Source organism: Gavia stellata, chromosome 20 (assembly GCF_030936135.1).
Source record: "Gavia stellata isolate bGavSte3 chromosome 20, bGavSte3.hap2, whole genome shotgun sequence".
In the NCBI taxonomy this organism is placed as follows: Eukaryota; Metazoa; Chordata; class Aves; order Gaviiformes; family Gaviidae; genus Gavia; species Gavia stellata.
Window position 1 is genome coordinate 3,979,763 of NC_082613.1, and position 24,964 is coordinate 4,004,726.

The 24,964-nt window shown below is 45.7% G+C and overlaps 1 protein-coding gene across 1 annotated transcript; it reads left to right on the forward strand.

Annotated features, from left to right (window-relative positions):
- The first annotated feature begins 253 nt into the window (after positions 1 to 253).
- CABLES2 (Cdk5 and Abl enzyme substrate 2) lies at positions 254 to 24,964 on the forward strand. Its single transcript, XM_059827071.1, has 10 exons — positions 254 to 765; positions 14,939 to 15,010; positions 15,184 to 15,276; positions 15,985 to 16,062; positions 17,538 to 17,646; positions 18,292 to 18,457; positions 19,229 to 19,332; positions 19,734 to 19,840; positions 21,178 to 21,382; positions 21,839 to 24,964. The coding sequence occupies exons 1-10, from the start codon at positions 254 to 256 to the stop codon at positions 21,977 to 21,979; spliced, it is 1,587 nt and encodes a 528-aa protein (XP_059683054.1). The 3' UTR covers positions 21,980 to 24,964.

The window sequence follows — 24,964 nt, forward strand, 5'->3', positions numbered from 1 at the left end:
CGGGGGCACCACCGAGCTGCCAGGGCCGGCGGAGCCGTTGCGCTCCGGCGCTAGGACCCGGCGGAGCCCCACCGGCCGGCGAGGGGAGGCCGGGGCTCCCCGTGATGAGAAGCCGAGCCAATGAGCGCGGGGCCGCTGCCGGATTCATTTACATTCCGGCGCGACGCATCCAATGAGCGTGCGAGCTGCCGGCCGCGCTGCGCTCCCAGCGGCCCCGCCCGGGCGGCCGAGGCGGTCGCGGCTCATTCGGAGAATGGCCGCGGCCACGGCGTGCGGCTCCCCGCCTCCCCGCCCGCCCCGCGAGCAGCCGCCGCCGCGGAAGCGGGGCGACTCCCGGCGGCGGCAGGCCGCCCTCTTCTTCCTCAACAACATCTCCCTGGACGGCCGACCGCCCTGCCCGCCCGCCGAGAAGCCGCCGCCGCCGCCCGCCGGCCCGGGCGAGGGGGAGGAGGCGGCGGCGGAACCGGCCGGAGCCCCCCCGCGCCTGCTGCCCCCGCCGCCCGCCTGCCAGCCGCCGCCCGCCCTGCTGCTGCCCGGCGTCGCCCCCCTCGCCGCCGCCGCCGGAGCCAAGGGGGAGGCGGACCCCCCCCGCGGCGGCATCTTCCTGCCGGGGCTGCTGCTGGGCGGCCCGCTCTGCCCGCCGCCCCCGGCGCCGCCCGCCCTGCCGGGGATGCTGGCGGCCGCCAAGCCGGGCGCCCCGGGGCTGCTGAGCCCCACGCAGAGCGCGGCGGGCGGCGGCTTCGCGCTGGAGGCGCAGCGGCAGAGGTGAGTGCGGGGACGGGGCGCGCCGGGCCAGCCCGCGCACACGGACCTCCCCCCGCGCCGGCGGCGGGGCCGCCCCGACCCCGCGGGGCGTGGGAAGCGGCGGCATCCCCCGGGGCCCTGGGAAGAGCCGGACTTTCCCAGGGCCCTCGGCCGGCCGGCGGCCCCCGGGGGGTGGGGAGCGGGGCATGGGAAGCGGCCGCCCCCGGGGAGAGCGGCCGTGGGAGGCGGCGCCGGCCCCGCCGCCGCCTGGCCCCGGGAGGGAGCACCTGCCGCGGGGCAGCCCTGCCGGAGGTGTCCCGGGGGCCTCGCAGGCAGGCGGGGAGCGCTGCCGGCTCTGCTCCGCCCGGCCCGCCGCCCCTGGGAGCGCTGGGGCTGCCGGTGCGGAGGGTGCCCCAGCTTGCGGGGGGGATTTGCGGAGTATTTCACCCGCTGAGTCTCTGGCTGCGGTTCTGCGGTATCCTGGACCCTGCCTCCCGCTTCTCCCTGGCCCGCTTTTTTGCGTTTTTCTGTTTCCAGACGAAGCGGACAGAGTCGTTGCTAGGTAGGACTCTTCCTCCGTGCGACGGCCACACTGCTGATGTAGTGCCTCCTCCTAATCTCTGCTGCTTGTCCATGCGGTAACTCCGTATATTAATAAACGCTTGTACGCTGGGAGCCTTGAGTCAGCCTCAGGGGAGGATGTTCTGGCCTTCAGTGCAGGATTACCATTGCATTTCCAAGGGAATTCTATCAGCCTGAAAGTGTTGGTTTTCTAATCAGCTGGAAGGCGGGCTCTTGCTCAGATCTGGGGGATTTGAGCTCTGAAGGAGCTCTTTTCAGGCTGTTTCTTGCGTAGACAGCTTTGTAAAGTGAGCCGGCCCTCCAAGCCTGCAGATAGGCAAAGCGGTATCAAAGGCTTTAAGTCTCTGTGGTCTTCATAGTGCCTTCCAGAGCTTTGTTAGCAAGCTGAAATAGAGGCGTTGTCTGTGCTTTAAAACTGGGGAGCTTTGCTGATGCAGTTGATGGCTGTTCCCTTTCAGTGTACGTCTTGCGATGGAGGTGTCCCGTTCATCCCCAGGGAACAGCTCCTTGGAGGTTCAAGTGAATTTGGAGAGAAGTAGCTGTTTGTCAGTAAGGTGTGGGGGTCCTCTTGTGTGTTGCCCCTTCGGGGGGTTGGACTAGATGACCTTTAAAGGTCCCTTCCAACCCAAACTATTCTATGATTCTGGGTTTTTTCCTTCTTGAACTGTTGTTTGCCACCTTTGCTTTCCTTCTTGTAATGGAAGAGACCTTTCTTCCTCACTTCTTGGAGAAATTGAAGCTGGACCTGCTACGGGGATGTCCCTTATGCTCAGATTGTAGTGTTGTATGCTGCTTGTTGAGCAGGAAAGCCTGAAGTGGGGGTGTTGCTGTGGCAGAGCTCCTTCCTAGCACTCGTGGTCCATGAAAGCCAGCACGCTGGCTGCTGTGCGATTCATTTCATTGCTTTTAATATTGTAGGTAAAGCTCTTGAGGGCAGATCTTGCATCAAGAGCTTTACGAGCACAGTTACCTCTGTGGGTGTGATGTTCGGTGTGCCTGTGCATACTGAGTTCTGGGCTGATGGAGTGCGTGTAAATGATTCAGTCCTTCCCCTTCCCACGCCAAGTCAAGAGGACACTAAGAAAACACTCTTTAATACATATTCCTGGGATCTTCTCATCTGATGTCCTTCCCACCTTTCTACTTGGCATCTGATTCTAGATGTTATGTTCTATTGTAATTCTAATCAATGCACCTGAAAAGAATGATAAATCAGAAATAAAAGGCAGGGAGAAACATGAGGAGGATAATCGGGGGAATGACAGGGCTTCTATGTGAGTGATGACAAAACAGACCATGATTTTTCAGCTTGGAAAAGAGATGGCTGAAAGGGTATATGTTACTGCATTAATCACTTTATATACTACTTATGAGGGTGATTTGGAGTGAGAATTCATCTATTTTTTGTATTTAAAGAAGAAAAGAGTGGTTGGAGAACATCCGCTGAAACTATCAGGCAGAAGATCCTCATCTTCACATAGTGATACATAACATTTTTCTGACGAAAGGACAGTTTTGCGCTGCCTGGGGGGATGTGTTAGACCCAGCGTATCTACTCCTAGTCACGCTGGGCCCAGGCGTGGGTGAGATGGACCATCCCTTTGTACTTACAGTTTCACCTGCGTCTGGCAGGGTGGGGGACTTGGAGCACTTTATTTTTCGCTGGACGGTTCCATGGTTTGCTCTGCGACAGAGCATCCCTTCATCCCTGCGGAATGGCGGCATCTCCTCTTGTTTCAAATACACGAGGAGTGATTTGGGGACTTTCTTTCCTGCAGGACGGTGGTGGTTATGCTTCTTCCCCTTCTGTCTGTGGCGTGCTGTTTGCAAAATAAGATTCAGAAATCGACAACCAATTGCGAAATGGGTTTTCTTTTACTGGGACTCGGGAATCTGGGTATCGTTGTGCCATCCGGTAATGTTGCTACTCTAGATAGGTTAACTGCGTGCATCATGCGAATGTACAGGCGTATGAAGTGATCAGAGGGAAGGGGGAGGTGGAATCTGTGCTGCCACTCTGGATATCTAATCTTTGGTGCCCACTTAAGGCAGCTGCTCTCCTCGGAGTCCTTTTTTAGTCACTGTCAAGAGCTGCTTTGAATTGCCCCCGGTGGAACCTCCCTTAAATGCACCAGGAGCACAGGGCTGAAGGGTCTCCGGATTTGCTCCGTCCCTGTTTGGTGACCGGTGCCGCTGCGGTCCTGTGCCATGCCCAGGGATTTCATCGCGCTGGAGCTTGCCCCAATCTGAGGAGATCACTTTATCTAGAACCGGCAGAGTTTTATTACAAAACTTGATCTTGTTTGACTTGGTCGAGAAGTTGCGAGATGCTGATGAGACTGACCAGCGTAGGTCAGGGCAGGTTGTGACAGCACCTCTGTTAGAATTGGTGCTTATTTATTATTATTTATTAGCAACAGGCAGGATCGTCAGTACAGCCCAAGGAATAAGTGATCTGCTCAGCTGATGTAACGTGGAGTTTCTCTGAGTTGCTCAGTAGCCATCAGGTCCTTTAGGATGGAAACTTCAGCGGTGCGCGCTCCCTCGGAGGCACCGTTCGGTCTGGATGCTTGGTTTCATTGCGCTGCTGGCTGAGCATTATCAACTTAACAGCTTTAACCTGCCACTTTTGTTTTCCTAAGGAATCTTCTGTTTACAGGATCTTAAATTACAATGCTGTGTTATACCAGCTTGCTTAACCTGCTTGCCATCCCTCCTCTCTTCTCCTTTTCCACCTTGCTCGGTTCTTTTGTTCTTTCACAAAAAGCAGCGGAGGGAGGCAGCAAACAGCGAACAAATCGGCATTCACAGATTTTTAATGAATTTCTGCAGCTGGGTCTGAAACTGGCAGAGCTTTCTGGGGAAACACAGATAACAGAGGGCCCTGAAAATAGCCAGGTTACAAAAGCATGAAGAATGGGAACAACAGCCCTGAATGTCAATGCTTGTTGTGCTTCTGAGGTTTCAGTATAGTGTAATGTAAAGCAGCTGGTTTTGTCATACATTCGCTGCATTTTGCTGGGCCTAAGAATAAATACGGAGACTAAATTACTTGCAACTGATGCTTGAATGTCCTTGGTGTTCAGTGGTCAGGGAGCTGAACTGAATGTTCATGGTTGCTGATAAATCAGAAATGACTGAGCTAATTTAGGTCATTTTAAAGAGGGGAGTTTAAACAGTAGTTGATAACAGCAGCACTTCGGACCAACTCTGCTTTTAAGTGTTAATTGGATGCCGGATTGCTGACATAGGTGTGATCAAATTAGTTCCTTGGGTGGAATGGCAGAAAGGCTTGGTCAGGCTTTTATGCTTGTGATGGTTAATGCGTTGTTTTTGTCCTACTGTCAGCTTAGCTGTTGTTTTCACTTCGAGAAGTATAAATACTAAAAAAAAGAACCAACCCTCTGCTAATAAACAGATTTGGTTGAGGTGGATGAAATATAATGTTTAAAAGTCTTAGTTTTCATTTCGAAGCCTTATTTGGAATAGCCCGAGCACACATGGTGCTTCTCAGGAAGCAGCAAGAGCTGTCCGAGCCTGCAAGCTTTGACCTTTCAGAGGTGAACAGTAGGCTGGGATGTGCTGCTCGGGGCTGAAAATGAACATATTCTAAACCTGAACTTTGCTTAAAAGTCAGCTGAAAAGTTAAGGCTGCAGTCTCCTCCTTGGCAAGCACAGTTTGCTTCGGCAGTTTGCTCTCGTATTTGCAAATGCACATGAATTGTGTGTGTCCAATATTAAATGTTTATAATTTATAGCTTTCTGTAGTATTCATTATCTGACATTCCTGGCCAGCTATATGAATCAGAAGTAAGTTGTACGCTTAGCAGGAAACTTGGAGATCAGAAAATCCATGTCCTTGTATCCTGCGCACCTCTGCAAATGGGTCTGGGTCAAACAATCCTAAACACTGCTAGCACCAAGGTTATTTGACCTCTTCATTTAAGAGTCCAGAGGCTTTTAAAGTAACTTTGATCTCCAGGCAGGAGTAGTCTGTACAGAATTAACTGTACCTGCAGCTGATTTTCCCTGCGGATGGATTCAAAGCGCTTGGGCAGGAGCCCTGGCAGCGGGTTTCGGAATGCTGGGGGAAAGTGGATGCTCTGGAAGCGCTGTTTCCACCTTTCCTTTTCCCTCGCTGCCAGCTCGTAGTTCCTCTATGCAGGAGGTGATGAGGGTGGTCGGAATGATGTTGTCTTCAAGTCAAGAAGTCATCAGCTGAGAGGGAAGATGCTACCAAATGAAATGTAAAAAGCTGAATAGCTTAACTTTGGGGAGGAATTGGTGGGACCTCCAGTAAGCAAGTCCTATAGGAGTGTTACGGCTGGAGCTTCTTTATCCTGGTGCTTCTCTGCTGCGGACTTGAATGTACTGCCAAAGCCTTATATAGCAGCAAAGCATTTGTGTCTGTTTTCTAACGTTTTACTTGCAAGATTGACTTTACAAGCTTCCTTCGAGTTAGGAAAAAATAATGCAAGCTTTATTGAACCATTATTTTCAAATGTAACTCTTGACTCTGAAGTCTGCAGGATCTTGGTGTACTGGCTTAAAACATCGTTTCTTTGATTCACAGTCTAAAATAGTTATCTGCTCTCTCCTCCTTGCCTTCCTCCCCCCAGATCTCAGCCGGCGAACACGTGCCTCCTTCTCAGATTGAGCACTCAGAGCTCCCAAAGCTCATGTTGAGCAGCAGCTGTATGCTGAGCACCGTGGGTGTCGGCGAAAAGGACGTGTTCAGGTTGTCGGGGCTCCTCACCATAACTTTGCGTAGCCCCAAAGTCCTTGTTGATAATTGCAGAGAGGTGGGCTGCCCAAACTTGCATCTGCTTTGCTGACCAACCAGACAGCTATCTCACCTGGCTCTGGGTGAAGCTGCTTCATCAGGGCTGTTGTGGGCTCATGGCACTGTGGCTGAACCAGTTCAGAAGAGTTGTTAGCGGTGGTTCTTGGGTTTTTGCGATTTACTGTGAACTGTGGGATGAGGCAGGGAGGGAAGGATCTCTGCTTTCAGTTTTCAAGAGTAGTTCTGAGCTACAGACAAGCTCTTCTGCTCTGGGTTTGGGTGTGGTTGGTTTGGTTTAGAAGAAAAGAAAAAAAGGTGGAGGGAGGGGAAGTGACTCTCAAAATTCTCTATTAATTCTTTTTTAATTTCCCACAGTATGTGTGTTAGTTATATTAAATCTTGAAGACTTAACTTCAGCTGTCTTGTGTTCCTCCTTTTTTCCATCTGTCAACCAGTTAAAGCTGTGAGGCTGTCAGGCTGAGCGAGCTTGAAGATGCTATTGAGCCTTCTTTGGAAGAGTGTTCCAAAGTCTTCTGGCTCTGTAGTTTGAGTTTAAAAATGCATAATCTGTTGTGCACACAAGAATAATGAAATTTGGATTCTTTAATGAGCACGAGGTATTGTTGATAAAGCAGGTGACTGCAGATGGAGGGTGCTCAGCTAAAGCCACTCTGTCACGCTAGCTCTTCAAATGCAGAGCTTTAAACTCCTAACCTTTGGTTTACAGCTGTTGTGTATATAACACACTGTAAATTGTTATAGTCTAACCTCTGAAAAAGATGTTAAATGAAGAACCTTTAACTGGTTTCATAAGTGCAAGCGAAGCCAAAGTGTTTCACGAGATAGCCCTCTGATTCGTGAGATGTATTGAGTCCTTAAAAGCTTGCTGCCAGCTGACCCCGCTGCCTGAGGCTGTGATCCAGCAGCCCTTCCCCTGGGAGCTCTGGACTCTGTGCAGCCCCCTTCTCCAGGGAGCGCTGCTCCTGCGCCAGCTCTCGCTCAGCGCGGCGGTGGTGGTACCCAAGCTCGGCGTAGCCTGCTGGGTAGCCGTTTCGTTTGCTAGCCAGCCACGGCGCAGGCTGAGCTGCTGCTGGTCGAAGCTGCTTGCTGTACAGCATGGACAGATTTGCACTTGCTCTGTTGTGGTCACTGCAATTTAAGCATAAAATTTTGCCCTGGTGAAGCTACAATCTCCTGATTGTGGGTTGGAGGGGATGACAGATGTTGTGGTGGGAAGAACCACATGGCAATAAAAACACTGGGAGACCTCTCTAAGCCTTCTTTGGCTGGGCTTCCTCCAGTTGCCTGTTTGAAATTCTTTCTTCTTCCCAGTTAAAAGCTTCTTTTTTCTTTTTTTTTTTTTAACTTGGGAGTTCTATTGTGCTGAAGGCTTCTATTTTAACCAGGCACATGATGAAATAGCAGCGTCATCTCTCAGGGAAGTGCATGAATATTTCTAGCATAATGCCCACAGCGTTATCAAGGACAGACTTCGCATTTCACTTGCCTGTTTTGGTCAGCGGTTGAGTGCTTAGTGAGCAGAGCACAAAGCACAGAGGGAACCAGGTTGGTGAGCTAGGAACACCTCCAGAAACTGGTAGAAATTTGGGGAAATGGAGTTACGGGTTGTGTCCTGGCCAGCACATCCAGTTTGCTTGGCGAGAAGCAGCAGGGATTTTAAGAGTGGGCTTTAGAAGTGGGCTCTGGGCATGGCAAACCTTGCGTCTGGCTTGGTGGTTCTGTTGCAACAGATGGCTTTCATAATACTTACTGGAAGGCATTATTTGATCCTTGGATTGTCTAAACACTCTTAGGACCAAAACAATGTGATTTATGAAACACAATGAATACAAAGCTCGTTTCTTAGTAGTGTTAGGTCTTAATCATCTGTGGTTGTGAATCAGCAGTGAAGTAGCAGCCGCTGTGAAGAGTATCCAATTTCTCTCCCTGTTAGTATTTAAAACTCTTCAGGCTTAGTGAGCTTCCCACTTACTCTGCCTCCACCTTCATTCAAATTATACTTCATTTTTGTTCCTTCTCGCCTGTCCCGTAGGCTGCATGACATATTCTTTTCCTTGCATGTGGCTTTACTGGTGTTTGAGGAGAGCAGGATTTTTCTCTTGGCTGTTTGGGACCAGGAAAACCGAAGGGTTTTGCAGGCAAACCTCAAATAAGAACACAAAGGTGTAGGAATTGGGCCTCCCCCCTCATCCTGAGGTCTCGCAGAGGGACCCGCTCTGAAGCATAAAAGTACTTTCCATGCTCATGTAGCCAGTTTGGGGTTACTCGTTAAAATGAAGATTACCGGAGGAATAACTTAAACTAGCCCTGCTGTGAGACTTGTGTTTATTCTCTGGCAGTCTGATACTTAAACAAATGTCAGAACGAGCTCCTGCGACACTGGCCTGCAGTCCAAACTGCACGTTTGTGGTGCCATAGAACAGTGAGGAGCTGACTTTGTGAAGAAGGAGCACTTAGCTATATGCTTACTATCGGTTGTGCAGGGTGGCTTCTCTGCCGCTGCCTCTCCAACATCAGAGCTGAAACGCTCTATCCATGAAAATGGCTTGCTCGGTGCTGGGCACTTCATGGTGTAGATTCTTCATTAAAGTAATTTATTTTGCCAAATATGTGGTTTTGAAGGTGATTCGGTATAAATGTGGTCCCTGACTTCTTTTGGCTTTAATTACTGAGAACTTGTTGCTACTGGTGAGCTGTACTCGATCTGCTTTTGAGCAGGAAACTCATTAATGTAAGCGCCGAGGGTGGTAAGGGATGGGGCGCTGGTACGAGAATAGGGATGCTCATACCTGTACGCTCTCAAATGCAAGCCTGAAAACAGTAAATGTCTCCTGGGCTGCGTAAGTAATGGCAGTTGCGAAAAATTAAGCTTAAAAACTGGAACTGGTTTTCTTAATCCCTTGATGCCAGTATTTTTTACCTAGTCAAACCGAAGCACAGTTCAGATCGGGTTGTTGGCTCGCCCGTAAGGAAGGAAAATGATACAGCTTAATCTTTAAAATATGTCTTGGCAAAACAAATCTGACAGGTATGTCTTCCTATTGTAAACAGGATTTGGGATCTGGATTTCTTGTGCAAATTACCTTTGACAGTCGTTACTAAGCTAGTGCTTCCAAAAACCAGTAAATGATTTTTGTTCTTGTTATATTAATAACTCAGTCCCTTGACAGCTGTGATAATACTGAGGCCTGTAAAGGACCTTACAGAGGGACATCCGTATTAAAATAAAACTCTTTCAAGTGAGAAATAGGAAACCAAATTCTATTAGGCCCTAATTTTACACAGCAATTAAAAATCCTTGACCTCCCACGTTCCACCCATCTATTAGCAGTACGTATGGCTAAAGAGCAACAGAGGATATAAGCCTGGCTGCTAATTTTAGCCCAGTGCCTGGGGGTGCGTGCCTGCCTGGGCGCCTGCAGCGTGGCATCCTTCCCCCGGCAGAAGGGCGATGGATGTGACTCCATCTGAAACAAATCCGCCCCGCTCGTCCCTTTGGCTGGAGGAGGTCTCAAGTCACGTTACTGTCTGGCTTTTGCAGCATCTTTGAACGCTTGTGTCGCAGGGCTTGGCGATCCTGGGAGCGATGAGGATAAGTCACGGCAGAAGATGAACTCGAGGTGCTGCGTTGGTGAAAATCGCTGATTGAACTCTGGCTGCGTGGTTGGCTCCGAGTGCAAACCCGTCCGTGCGAGAGGTGGGGGTTAATTGGGATGGGAGGAGAATCCCAGTAAGATTTTAGAAACTTCTGATTCAGCCCTTCAGGAAGGAGCGAGACCAGCCTGTCCGCTCACCTGCTCTGGCAGACATGCAGGAACCAGAAGGGCAAAACAGGGAGAAGCTTCAAAACGGCCAAATGGCAGCTGCGTGCAGAGGCTTAAGTAAGATCATTGGCCCCTGTAAGGCCCAATATTAGGGGATAAAATGAGATTCATGAGGGCTGTTTGTTTCCAAGCCTGGAAGCGGAGCCTGGGAGTGTTGAGCAGGGGCATGGGTGCCCCAAGGGCTGCCCCACTGTCCCTTAGAGGACGCAGTGGCCCAGGAGCCACGTGGCAGAGGCTTGCGTGTGCCTGAAGCCACGTCCGACAGCACAGGGTTAGTATCTCTTTTGCATTCAACTACCTCTGCTGAAGAATGGGCATCTTGGACATTTCCAACTGCCTTCAGACTTTACCCTTGTCCTCTTGGGTGCCTGCAGGTAGCCCAGCCCGTAGGTGGGAAGGGGGAAATACTCTTGGCAAGCCATCGGGAAGGTCAGTGTTCTTTAATCTGGAGCTGTGACTTAACCAGCTTTTTCCTTTCAATTCGTAAGACGGGACATGTAGGGATTACCCATGCTATACATAGATTGCTCTTCGCTGTGTCCTGTTCTGCTGGGGACACTTAAGAGCTGTGTCAACCTCGGGGCCAGGGATCCTGCGTGCTGTTTGTCTGTTGTTTGCCCTCTGCGGAGGGTTTCTCTGCCAGCGCTCGGGGGGGCACCGGCAGGACCAGAAGAGGACAAGTCTGAAGCTGGAAGCACTCAGAAGTTGGGTTTCCTCAGTGGGAGATCATCCGAAAGGATGAATGTGTGGGCTAGCTACTGCTTCCCAGGATGGGAGTCAAAATGCAACTCTGAACTTAATTTGATGGGGTTTTATCTGAACACAAGGGGTTTTGTGGGGTTTTTTTAAGTGCGTGTTTAGCTCATTGGGGATTCGGCAGCGGTGTTGGATTGTGTGTGTCCATGTGTGCACATGGAGATAAGCTAAGGCGTAATCCAGAATTCCTCTGCTTGATAGCCCCTTATCTCTCAGCATGTGCTGCGCGTGTTTTCTCTCTTGGTGGGTCCCCTCGGAGGTGCTGGCTGTGTAAACACAGTTGCTGGTTTTAATGTTGAAGTTCTGGGAGGGTCCTGCTTTATTGGCTCCTGAAATAGTGTGGGAGGGGAAGCACCCGAAAGTGAGCTCCTGGCCAAGGACATACAAATGAGCAGACCCCTCTATAGCTCGTCAGGGAAATAGCTGGTATCAGTGAACAGGCATGTTTCAACTTTCTTTAGGATACTGTTGAAATTACAGCCTGCTCCACGGAACTCCTTGACATTTTAATACTGGATACTTTGATTTCTAATAGTCAGGTAGCACGTCGGTAAGGGTGTGTGTAAGGTAACTTGCAGTGCGTGTGTATCTGTTGGTATTCTATCGTAGTATTTTGGTTGCATTTGGCAACAAACGTTCTGTGTGAACTACTTAAAATCCTTTGAATTCCAGTGGATCAGAGCACAAGCAAGAAGTGTTATCCTAGTGAAGCTGCTTAGCACAGGGTATGTGACTCAACGTATTTTCATGGAAGCTAGCAGCCGCTGAAGCGATCCTGGGCTGCCGATTGAAGTGTGGATTGGCTGCATCAGATGAGCACTCAAACTAAAGAAAATATATATGTGTGTGTATACATAACAAGTGCAGACTAGTCAAAAGGTGTTAAATTTTGCAGCATACTCCAAGTACTGCACTACCTAATAAAGAAGTTCTGTACAGTAGTGGTACTGAGGAATCTAGCAAGTCTCTCTTGGATTGCGGCGAGGGGGCTGTGTTGCTGTAAAACGCTGGCTTGAGCATGCAAAGTATTTCGGGTACTCTAACTGGATTAGTGAGACCTCTTTCTGCACACCCTCTTTTGAGATCTGAGGGAGAGTGTCTTGCTTAGCATCTGGGACTCCTCCAAGGTGGCAGCTTCACTTGAGGACAGAAAATATTATTTACAAGCGTAGCTAAAAGCAGAGTTTCCTGTTGGCAGAGTGGGGATGAGTCATTGTGGTTTTGAGTCAAGGGGCAGGATCTTCCCTTCACTGCAGCAGGTTTTTACTTCCAGATATGCTCTTACAGAGCAGCAGGTTTAGGTGTTTGTCACTTTTGTCCCTGTTACTGAGAAAACGAGGTGGTGTTCAGAAGGTGTAACGCTCCGGATGGGTCTCCACCATCGTTGTGCTAGTTGACCCTGAGGACAGTTGCACCTACAGCACTGCGGAGTCACTAGTGAGGTCTAGCCGTGGCTCTCCCAATCCGTCCAGTTACTTACCCTGGCATCCTTTTACAGAAGTACGTGGGGGTTTTGTACCATTGCCTATTGTCATTGGCATCAGCTGTGTTTCTCCTTTGCTCACAGCACACGGTGTCTTTGTCTGCGGCCAGCCAGGTCTCCCACGGGAGGGGAGGAAGACTGGGGATGTTACCAACTGCATTCATGCCAGGAGGTTTGAGATTGGCCTCCACATTTCACGAAGGGTTTTTTTATTGCAGGTTAGATGCCAAAGTAGACTGGAACACCATGTATATGTGAAAGCATTAAACTTTCCTGTGTAGTTCTCATTGAAAAGCAAAAAAATCATAATTTTAAAACTGGAGTGCTGGTGAAGGGTGTTAAAGCTGTGCCAGGAACGTTCTTCAGTAGCACCCTTAATAGCCATTGACTTGTAGGAGGCAGTCTCTAGCAATACTGAAGGTGTTAGTCCTGTGGGAGGATTGACCTCTCTTCTGCTTACAGAAAGGGACACTAATTTTTCATCCTCCTACTTGTTTGAGTTGTGGTCTTTTTTTCTTTTAAGAATGCCTGAACGCTGCTGCTGAGAATCTGAAGACAATTTCCTTCTAGGGGGAAAAATAAAGTTTTATATAGGAGTATAAGTTATTACAAATTCACAGAGAAAGGGCACTAGTTATATTTTATTAAGGAGATTGTAAGCAGGCTTTGGGAAGAAGAAAAATGATCATTAGTTTGGTGTTCATTCTTTTTATGTACTTGAGAATACAGAGAAAATGGTAAATTGTTTCTCTTGAACTTGTAGTGAGGAATGAGGGACTAACCTGGTTTCAGGAATACTCAGACCGAAGTGTCATTTTGCAAAACCTCTAGATAATCGTTGGTGTGTACATCTATGGGAATGACTTCAGAGACCTTATTGCAGGGGCTTGCCTGCAGATCAGCAGTTTTAAGTAACATTTATGTGAATGTATAAGGAAGAATACCAGAACGCCATCTTTTCTGAAGTGCTGTTTTAGATTGAAGCAAAGTATAGATTGAAGCAGGAGAGGCAAATGCTCCTGTTGCTGGTGATCTGCTTGTGGAATCCGTAATTTTATATCAAGTCCAATGCATTGACGAGGCTGCCTGTGACGGCGATGTGCCATGCAGAGGGAAACTGCCGCATCTCACTGGCACACTTCTTGGCAGGCAGCTCTAGCAATAGCTCCAAGTAGCTCAGAAGAGAAGAAATAACTTGCAAGAAGGGGGAAAAGAGGTGATAGCACGCGTTTTGTCACTCACGCGATTTGTGTTTCTAGACACCATGAGTAAGAAAAAGCGTACAGATTTTGTTCGTGTCCAGAACTCCAGTGTATCTCTTCTGTAGCAACAAAATAGTGTGGTTTGGTTTCGAACCCAGCTCAGGCTGGAGAGGAGGAAAGGTGAAGTCACCAAGAAGAGCAGATTGTCCAGCTTTCTCAAAATCTTGAAGTGCTGGGCTTCAAGACCAGACTTAATCCCAAGTAGCTATTTTTGGTATTTAACTTCGATCAACTGAAGCTGCAAATGGCTTTGCTGTGTAAAAACTTTCATAGCTGTTAATTATTAATAAATCCCATTTTTCCTGACCTCTCCCCCTCTGCCCCTTGCACCCACCCAAGGTGCCATGCTTTTGCTTTGGTGTTGGATGTTAACTTCCAGGTGTGAGAGCGTGGCCTTGGTCTGTCTGAGCGGTTTGGCTGCTCGTGGGTGCCAGAGCTCTGATGCAGTTTAAAGCTTGAATTTTTCCCAAAAGCGGATCTTGTCAAACCAGAGTCCTGCAACTTTTGTCTTATATGCTGCTTCTACATTGACTTCCATGGCAGTATTGTTCATTAGTTGAGTTACTACATCACCGTGGAAGAAAACCTTGGACTTGAATGCATATGGCTTGTGCTAAAAATGTAACACAATGTATGCTTAAACAAAAGCAGAAAATACGGAATCTGATAGTTGTAGTGTCAGCGTTTTGCTGATGGCAGTTGAATCTGAGTGCATTGCTCCTATGGAAATTGCAGTCATAGTTTCACAATTCATTTGTAAATCTTTACCAACAAAGACTGACTTGACTTTGACAATAGTAATGTATCTTACTTTGGCAAAGTCTATTTTTTTTTCTTAAATGTAATATCCTATTACTGTTACACTAACTCATATGATTCCTACTATTATTCTCCTTGCATCTTCCATTCTGGGATTTTACATGGGTATGGAATACTCTTTGCTTCCTCTAATAGCGCTCTCTTGTTTTCCGGAGAGATCTGTCAATTTTATTGAGCTACAATCATAGCCTCTCAGTCTGCTGACTCCTACAGCTGGGGACAACTGTGTTCTGAATCAAGAATACACACAGATGTTCGGTCATCATACAGATATATCTGTATCTGTCCATAGATTGATATAAAATTACTTATTTCCTTGCCTTGATGGAGGGGGTGTGATATTTGTTGTAGGATTTTAAATGAGTATTTGCAAGCATTTTAGGTGTTTAACATATAGGTAGGTGTTCTTATGTGTTGAAGATAGTGAATGCTCTTGTTAATGACGTTGGTGTGAATATGTACGTCAAGGGTCCTGGAGGGGGACACAAGTTCTTGGCCTTTTTAGGAAGTTGAAACTCTTAGTTAAGCACTCTTCCAACACAAAAAAAGAACAATCCAAAAAACCTGCCATTTGTCCTAAGAGCTCATAGATCTGTTGCAGTTCATAAACTCAGAGGCCATGAACTAATATTGTTCACTCTTCGTGGTGTTGTACATTTTACAGAAGGCGTTTTATCTCCCAGCGCTGCTCTCTAGACTTTTTAGAAGACATAGTGGAATATGCCAGTGTACGAAGGTACTTTTTTCAAAAGCAGCATTAATCTCAACTCGTTGCATGCAGTCCTCTCCTCCCTCCACCCTCTTCCACGCCAGTATCTGAGGTCCTGCATGCTAGTGCTGCCATCTGATCATACAACTGGCATGACTTTTTTCAGACTACTTAACAGGTGTTGTTTTTTATAATTGCAGAACCAAGCATATATCTGGGTCTCCAAGACACAAAAGTTTGAAGAAGATGCACTTCATCAAGAACATGAGGCAGTATGACACAAAGAACAGCAGGTAACTTCGGGAGATCAAGGTGCCTCCTGTACTCAGGTGTAGACTCCAGTTCGATGCAGTTAGCCATTTAATATCAGTGGGAATAAGGTGATGTCCCTGGGCTCTTGTTAGTTTTATACATACTTCTATCGAAGGCAGTAGGTGCTCATATCTGCTACATCTGCAGCAATATTCTGATGGTTCTGCCATCCTACTTTGAGGAGGTTAAATGATTCTCTTCTAACACCCTCCTTATCTCTAGCACCCAGAGAAGTCAGAGCTGAGGAGGATTTGAGGAGAATGGCTCGGTTTAGCCAAATTCTTGGCTCATAGTTGCTGGGCAAAAGAGAAAGGGGAGGCTGCATTCATATTTATTATTAATAGAGGTGTGAGATTTCATCTAAATGTAAAATATTATCTACATCTTTTCACAAGGTTTATGTAAAAATTACATAAATATAGATCTATACTTAAAGACTAGGATCTCCTCTGAGGAGCTCCCAAGGTGATGGCAGCTGGGTTTTGATACAGAGCTTGCCTCTAAGGACCTACAGGGTCAGGATGAAACCTCTGCTTTTGTGCTACTTTCTGAAAACATAAAATCCATGGCAGTATCTGTGTGACTTGCAGAGCAATGTAAGAAGAGTCTTGTGTTAGTGTTCCATAAAAAGCTGCTTTGTAACTTAGGAATCTTAATTCATATCCTGATCTCTTCCCATCTGCTTACAGGATAGTGTTAATCTGTGCTAAACGAACACTGTGTGTGGCTTTTTCTATCCTACCTTACGGGGAGAGTTTACGGATCAGGTGAGTCATCTTCAACTGCTTTGTGAAATGTCTGGTCTATTGTTTGCAAAAGATCTTTTTAAATGAGTATGGTTGGGGTAGGTCTCCTGTTTTAAAGCAGGTGAACTTATTTAACATACCATTTATGTGTAAGGACAAGAGCTTGCTATCAGAGCAGTAAAATCGGACATCACCACGGTGTCAAAGTGTTCATTCAAACTCCAAGAGAAAAATAGTGGAAAAGGTAGCCTTTCTTCAGGTGTTTATTCACATTTAAAGCACTCCAGTCCTGTGAAATCCCTGAAACCAACTTTGAACAGATGATGTGATTTGTTGCTGTGTAGGATTTCCCTGTACTCTTAAAGTGGTCAGAAATCAACTGTCTTCAGTGCAACAAACAACTGTGTCAGCAAAAAAGCATACAGAGCATCAGGGAAGGATGCTGCTGCCTTTACTGGAAACCTTCAAGGTTTTATAGTCAAGTTACATCTAAAGTTTAAGATGCTCTTCTGTTTTTCAGCTTTAAGCCATGAACGTCACTATTTGCAATCTAAGAAAAATAGAAACAGTTTAGACTGAAACTGCTTTTAGTGTTTGTACCACATTTTTGTCTAGAACTGTCAATATGATCACTTATGAGAAACAAAACCTGCTAACTGGATTTCCCTGCAGCTTTGCTCAGTCCCTTGTGAAGTCTAAGCTGATTCTGTGAAGGCCTGTGATCTACAAATACACCACAGAAAATACTAATTTTTTTTCTAATCCACTTTTGGCAAAACAATTGTGTTGTCACTTCTGTCCCGTACATAACTTATGGATGAAGGAAACGGATGTTTAGTGGTGGGAATTGTATTGTATGCAAATATACTTGCCATAAAAATAGTTGATGGGAAAATATTCTCTCACTTAATAGAAAAGCAGCAAAGTCCCTGGAGCTATTTTAGAGCAGTTCTGAGCGCTGTGTTGTAAGCTGGCAATGCAGTTCTTCAGCTGAAAGCTGCTTTTTCGCATTGGAATATAGGTGGCAAAGCTGCATTCTGTCATCGCTGAAGCAGAGTTCTGCTAGCAGCCTTAATTCTTAATTTGAGCTTGTGTGCACAGTGGTTGGAAAATTGCAATTGAAAGGCAAGTTTCTAATCCTGGAATACTAGTAATATAAATCATGTTTGATGTTAAGTGTTTGAGCATTAGTGTGTTAGGAATCATATGGTGTTATGCAGAAGGACCATGTTAAAAAAACAGTTTACTTTTGATAGGTATTTGAGTTAAAATGAGATTAAATCTGATTCTTCAGTTAATGAACATCTCCACATTTTGAAAAGAGTAGTTAAAAATAAATGCTTTCTTGGAGGTGGGCTTGAGGGATTGCCCTGTTCCCACATAGAACTCTGACGTGGTGGTGGTGGCCATAGCTAGTGGATGGACCTGGTGTTCACCGTAGAGCAGCTGGGCTTGTGCTGCATTTTATAATAGTGCACTTTCTTATCTGCATTTAGTGATCTAAAAATGGAAGGACAGAAGCAGCGACATCCTTCTGGGGGAGTTTCAGTCTCCACTGAGATGGTGCTTGGACTGGAAGGAGTAGAGCTGGGTGCTGATGGCAAGGTAAGGAAATACTTTCTGGGGTTTTTTGTCTCTTGATTTGTAATGCCAGTGACCAAACCAGTGACCGGAGCAGGGGACAGCGGGTGGGTAAGCTGGCTGCTTTCACCCTGGGACGGACCATTTCATGCTGGGGCAAATCACTTAATTTATGCACTGCTTAGCTCTCACGTTCTGGATGGCAGTGACTTTTGAGAGCAGTGGAAATTTGCTTAGATCCTTAATTTGAAATGTTTGGCTTGTGATAATGCTTCTTCTGAGGAGGCTGTTGAAGCCTGTGATCACTTCTGCCTCCATTTCTGGAGAATTGATTTGACTCTGATATCTCAGGCAACATGGGAGTGATGTTTCACTAGAAATATGGGCAAATTTTATACCCCTTTAGTTAAATTTATATACTGCCAGAATTTTACTGATGTGATTCTCCCCTTTGCCACTCCACCAAATCTTCTACACTTCCATACTGAAGTTGTGGAAGCAAGGCATTCCTCATCCAACTTTTCCCTTTCTTCCTGTCCCACAATTTCAAGGTCCCCACTCCCAAATACAAACTCCAGGGGACTCCAAGTTGGAAAATCTGAGAAGTTTGGAAATAAGCTTTTCAATAATTTTTCCCCTATAACTGCTACAACTTTTCTCTTCTTTAAGGTTGTGTCCTATGCAAAATTCTTGTATCCGACCAACGCCCTAGTTGTTCGCAAAGCTGACAGCCATAGTGCTGTTCCCTCATGTCGAGCTAGTGCTTCACGGAGTCTTCCTGGATCAAGATACAAACCTGTGACAGCAAAAACGATACCAGCAGGAACAGAGATTGGTAAGTACAGCTGCCAGATTTGTCACCATTTGTGACACACAGCAGAAAAGCATAAAAGGAATATATTTGTCTGAAACAATTGCAAGTGGTAGAGTGCGTTCTTAGGAAGGGTGTGCTGCAGCTGGAAGGAGACTGGTTTTAGCACAGCATAACAAAGAAGGCTCCTTAATGAAGTATAAACGATGAGCCTTAAGACTGAGACTTACGCACATTCTTTACGTCTTCTGTATATCTGGCCTGGTTCTGTTTATGCAATCCAAGGAGTGCAAAGCCGTTTCCTTGGAAATGCAAAGTTTTGTATTACTCGACAAGAAACATACAGTGTACGTGGATACAGGTGGTCCTCCTTGCCTTCTAGCACAGTAACGATGCGTAAGCCAAAGAGTTTGTGATAAGAATCCCTTCTCTTGTGTAAAAGAGCAAACCTGACAACTGTGCTGTCTGTTAGATTAGAGTATACACAAAGGAATTCAGTCTTGTGCAGTTGTTTTCTGTGCATATTTGTGGATGACGAACTTAGTTTGCACTGAGTCTAAAATGGTGCGCCAGGCACATGCTGGAGAAAGAGCTTGTGTGGTGTGTTAATAATTCTAATACCTGACTGGTGCATTTATGAAATGCAAACAGCTGACTGTAGCTGCAGTTTGCCTGTACTATGGGATCTTCCGACACTTTTAATGTTTGCTGTTTGAAAACTTTTTAAAGGAGGAAACAGGGAATTTAAAGCTCTGCATCTTGTGGCCCAGTGTTGTGCTTTCCTCATTCCCTCAGGAAGTGAAGCTGGGGAAGCTGCGGAGTATGATCCAAATCTTCTGGACGATCCTCAATGGCCCTGTGGAAAACATAAACGTGTTCTCATCTTTGCCTCTTACATGGTAAGTGACTGGCATACCTGAACAGAGGAATGGGTGAGTGCCTGGAAGATCCTCCTGTAAAGAAGGCTTCCTTCCTCCCTCGACGAAGAGGGTTTCCTTGTGGCTTTTTGGGAATTGATTAGGAAAAATACCAAGAGTTGAGTTTGCATGCTCAGCTTGCTGAGGACCATGTATCTCCATGTTGTCATTTGCTTCTTTTAACCATTTGCTTACTATTTTTTTAAGACTTTGTGGTTGAGATTCAACATGGTCTATTACTTAGGACATTACAGTAATGTTAAATTGTGAGTAATAAGATAACAGAACTCGGGTTTGCCATTGCATTAGTGTCTTCGGAAGGCTCGTTTGGCTTTCAGTACTGTTCGCAAGAGAAATGATAAATTCTGCCTCTTGCGTTTCAGACTACAGTCATAGAATACGTAAAACCCTCGGACCTTAAAAAGGATATGAATGAAACCTTTAGAGAGAAGTTTCCTCATATCAAGTTGACCCTGAGCAAAATCAGGAGGTAAGAAACAAGCATTGAATCATGAGAACATCTATGCTGTACAAGGCTACTTTTATCTTACACTTGTATGGAGCAAATACTAGGTCTATTAATAGTATATATGATTAAACACTAATCTCTTGTTGCCAGTTGAGCTGACTGTAGGATGACAGCCCTGTACAGGAATGTTTAGGATGCTGAGAAAGGGTAACAGTTGGCTTTCGTAGTTCAGCCTAAAAGGGTTTTGTTTCACCAACTGCGGTGTACTAACACTCATAGCCAATTAACAGTGAAGCAACATTAGCCTTGAAACAAATACTTGTAACCTGATTGTTTGGCTGTAGTGCAGTCCTGCTCTAACTGGATTGTCTTTCTGGACCCTCTGGCTGTTTTCGCCTTTCAGTTACCAGACTCGCTGATGATCGTGGACTCTAAGAAGAAGATTCTAGGATAAAGAAAGGCGTTAGGTCTGGGGAGTCTCGATAAAGAAAAGCATTTCGTGAAGGCAGGACTATGTCACACAGAATTCCTCATCTTCCAAGAAATGCATCTGGCTGCTCATCAGCGAGATGTACTGTTGCGCCTTCTGAGAGCTGTAATCTTGCCGGTATTCCATGGTGGTTAATGCAATCAGGGCCTTCCGAAATAGCCGGCTTAAACACGATTCTGCTGAATCACCAGGGCTATGTGTAACTCCCAGCTCTGAGTGGAAGGCATGCTCAGGCAGAGTCTGTGTTCTGCCAGCATCCTGCATACTCCTCTTCGTAGCTGTTTTGAGTAGTGTGCTTGCACAGGGATCTTCTTGCAGGTGTACCATGGACGGCAGCCATGAGAGGTAGCATCCACCATAAAGTCTGCCTTAATGCTGAAGTGAAGGGCCAGCCGTTGTGGGAAGGGTGTAAGCCAGTCCGCCTTCCCCCTCAGACCCGATTCTTCCATGAGGTGTGTAGTAGACAGGTCTCCATGCAGCAGCTGCCATGATCCGCACGGCTTTGATGTGGTGTTCTGTGGGTCTGGGTTGTTCAGTCTTATGATATGAATCACGAACCAGTTTGGGAGCCTGGAGGCAACCTTACAGCAATAGCCTGTGTGTCAGTGGGGCAGCTAAGCCCCTGGTGTTTATGGGCAGATGTGGAACTGTTCTTCCATGGTAGATGCTGTCAGCCAGGTTAAATCAGTTCGTGCATCAGCTCCAGCTTGCTGCTGGCTGGGCTTCTCCAGTCGGGGATAATATGCATCATGGTTTTCCAAATAGGAGTCTTGCCCGTATGCTCTTCTGAGTTCCCATGCTGCAGTGTTTCTACAGCATTTCATAAAAGCTGTCATGTTTGAGAGGGTGTCTTTTTTCCTATTCCCAGTTTAAAAAGAGAGATGCGGAACCTGAGTGAAGAGTGCAATCTGGAGCCGGTTACTGTCTCCATGGCTTATGTTTACTTTGAGAAGCTCGTCCTCCAAGGCAAACTCAACAAACAGAACCGCAAACTGTGCGCTGGTGCTTGCGTTCTGCTTGCAGCCAAGATCAGCAGTGATCTCAGGAAACATGAAGTTAAACACCTTATAGATGTAAGTACTATGAAACTTGTTTGGGTGTTGTCAAAACCCTCTATTGCATAGAACAAGACAAAGATTAAAGCCAAGATTTTCAGCAGTGCATGCTTGCATTTAAGACCAGATCTTTCAGTCAGTTTTATGTCTCATTAGGGCTCTTCCTTGATGTGGGTTTTTTTTTAATTCATTAAAACTACCTGACTGGTGCAGTCTAATGTTCTACTGATGCTACAGTGGGGTTATTTTTGCACTTACTGCTTCTCAGGCAAACATACGTAGCTGTTGTGTGGGTGTCACAGCTGAGCTGATAAGCTGGTTTGCTTGTTTGATCCCTGGCCACACTTCTGATTCTGTAGGTACAGCTCTGGCCATGCATCACTGACTCCTGTTTTATGCTGACTAATCTAACAATGCATTGGTATCTTGTGGATTCTTTCTCCCCCTCTCACTTTTTTTTTATTACTATCATAGAAACTAGAAGAGAGATTCAGATTCAACAGAAGAGATCTCATCGGTTTTGAGTTCACTGTCCTTGTAGCTTTGGAACTGGCTCTCTATCTTCCTGAAAACCAAGTTTTACCTCATTACAGACGGCTCACACAACAGTCTTAACCAAAGCTACGTTCCAGCTGACAGCCAGTGGCGCTGGGGATCGCATCACTGAACGCTGCCGGTGAAGTTGCCACTGGCCTACTGTGCCGCTGTGTGCATCCTGCCACGGCTACAGCTAGTTTTGAAGTCTGCAGTGTGTTATTAAACTATCGAGGTGTGCATTATGGACACGTATGCCAAGTCTGGGGGATGGTACGAGAAGAGTTATTGAACTTCACTTTCTTTTGGACCTTTAAAGCACAAATATTCACCAGTCAGCTGTCATGGCTGCTTATTATTCCTTATTTATCTTTTTGGTTTTACTAAAACTGTTCTTCCCTATGAAGAATACTATGGTATTGTTTTGGTTTTTTTAAACTTTTATTGTATTCCTTGAAACTTCCATTCCAGTGCACCATAAGGTTCAGATGTTTCTAAGAATCTTCTTGCATTTTTACATTAATGAAATGCATACTTTATTTTTTTAAAGATGTGCCTAAAACTGGCTGGTCTGGTACCAGTGCTTTTTAAGTTACTTATGTTATTTAGTAGGGAATCCTGAATTTGTATAGCCATTTATTCTTTACCTGCATTGGCCTTGCATATAAGGAAAACAATTCCAGTATATCTGCACTAATGATACACAGGGCATCTATTCTCTACTATACTGTAGGTCTGTGAGTAGCAAGATTGAAATTACTCCGTTCCAATTTACTTAACTACTAATACCTTAGGAATATACATTTTATTTAAAAAGGGAAAGATTGAGAACTTGTCATGAAATACCATGTGTTGAACAAAGTAGCTGTGGCAAAGCAATTGCCATCCTAATTCACTCTTCAATGGAAGATGAGCGCTTGACTAAGAGCAATTTGCTGTCAAACGTATCATTTGTGATTTTTATTTGTTTCAATGTTTCCTAGCGTGAAATAAGCACCTTTTTAGTACGACTGTATTATATATGGTCTTACATGCTCTGAGCAAATACTTAAGTCAGTAGAGCTCCTGCTGCCAAACTAAGCCAATGAAACAAAGCATGCTCAATATTTAAAATGCTACTTTTTTTTACTCTGTTCTTCCAAGCATTGCATCACTGTGATGGTCCTCACAAAACCGGTATTTGTTGCACATCTGAACAGCCACTTAACAGCTGGTGCCCAGCAGCACTCTGATGCTTATGCAGAGGTTAAATAACTTCTCTGACCATTGGCTATTCCTTCATTTATTCTTTTAAATATCCAGGTTGGGAATGAACTCTTGATTATATGTGGAACCTTCTGTGATACTGGCTCTTGGTTTTATTTTCTGAAGCAATATTATGATGCAAGTAACTGTGTCCATTTGCAAGGAACAAAACTGATGCTTGGCTATCACGACTGAGAAATTTGTAATTTAAGTTTAAATCCTAAATGAAATACTAGACCTCAGACTGAGGTAAGGGACCTGCTATCTAATATGTAAAGTAATGTAAATTCCTGTTCCTTGTATTAAATGTTGGTTGTAGCCAAAAACAAAGCTGAATCTTTGCGCTTCAGCTGTGTTTTGTTGAAGCTAATTTGGCTTCATTAGGATTGCAGCAAACTTTACTGGAGCCCCTTCCTCTCTAAGTAGGGCTCAATGTATTTTTCATATATAATAATTACAGTGACTATCAAATCTTTTGTAACTGTGTTCAACTGTATGTAGCTTCAAGTTATTTGTGTAAAATTTAATATGCTTGTGACTTCTCTCTAACGTAGAAGAACTTTCCAGTCTCCATAAGTGAGATGGTAGCTAATAAGTTAGATGATAAGCTTGCCAGTTATCTTTCAAAAGGTTTAAAAAAAAAATTGCTTACTAGTTAAACTTTCTACTGAATATAACTGTCCTTGCATGCAAGAAATAGTGATGTACTAAGCATCTAGCATACAATGAGCCTTCAAATTAACAAACGGTGGTGAAGGCAACTGAAGTGGTCCACTGCTTCCTAAACTCATTAGGGGAGGGGAAAGAGGTAGAACTGAGCAAAGAAACTTCTTACACAGTATCTCCAGAAACAGTAAAACGCTTCAGTTAGTATAAATGAAGTTAGAACATGCCTTTCTCCAGGAACTTCTTTGTTTAGTGTATAAAGAGTTTTCTATAACAAAATTAACTTTCCTTTCTGACCATCTAAGGAAAAAAATGCACTTTAGTTTGCAACACTTTGCAGTCTCTATTCAGTGGAAGTTTGTCTAGTTGCAGTGGGTGTTTGGGCTGGAGTTACACTCCCAGAAGCTATGGTTTCATGTCATAAACCAGCAAACTTTTGTTTTTCTCATTCAGAAGAACAAGTTAGGATAAGGAGCATTAAATTAAAGAATGCTGAATCTTGCCTAAAGGTTACTCTAAACATTGACACATGCAGTGTTCTTGCGCTCAAAAGCCGTTTGGAGCACAGGCCAAAAACAACGCTGCACCGAAGTCTCTGGTAGAGCGTGGCTTTGGGGCCGATGCCGTCCAGAGCCGTAGTCTGGGGCTTGTACATCGGTACCTCTGGTGTGGTATCTGTGCAGAAACAGTCCTTCTGCAGAGATACGGTAACGTGTGTATGTACATGTGTTGATTTTTCTGTTTCTAGAGTGTAGCTTGCAGTCCTCTGTGGGAATATTTATCTTTTCACCTAAAAGCTGCCACCATGTGGCAAAGGACTATTACTACATTATCCATTAATAAACTGAAGGTGGGACCCAAAACAACCCCTGGCTCTGCCGGCTTTGCATTTTCACAGCCCTGCTCCTCTTGCTGTGCAGAGAAGGGCTGGTTTACGCCGAGGGGTGGTCTGGCGCCGTGTAGAGATGCTGCTGGGTCGGTTCAGCGCGGAGAGCTCTCTTGATAAGAGGCTGTACATTCTTCTGTAAACAATACTGCTCTCTTTTTGTCTTACCCCCTTATTTAAAGTCTGAGTCGTAGCCTGTTCCATATTTTTTTCCCCATGAACTTGTGAAATTACTATGCTGTGAAATAAAAACGGTTTTGATACATGTT

Bases quoted from the DNA above. Each gene is read 5' to 3' on its own strand.
- CABLES2 (XM_059827071.1), top strand. From the start codon at position 254: ATGGCCGCGGCCACGGCGTGCGGCTCCCCGCCTCCCCGCCCGCCCCGC. The intron at 15,277-15,984 runs GTAACTTCGGGA...ATCTGCTTACAG, and splicing joins TATGACACAAAGAACAGCAG to GATAGTGTTAATCTGTGCTA. The intron at 19,333-19,733 runs GTAAGTGACTGG...CTTGCGTTTCAG, and splicing joins TCATCTTTGCCTCTTACATG to ACTACAGTCATAGAATACGT.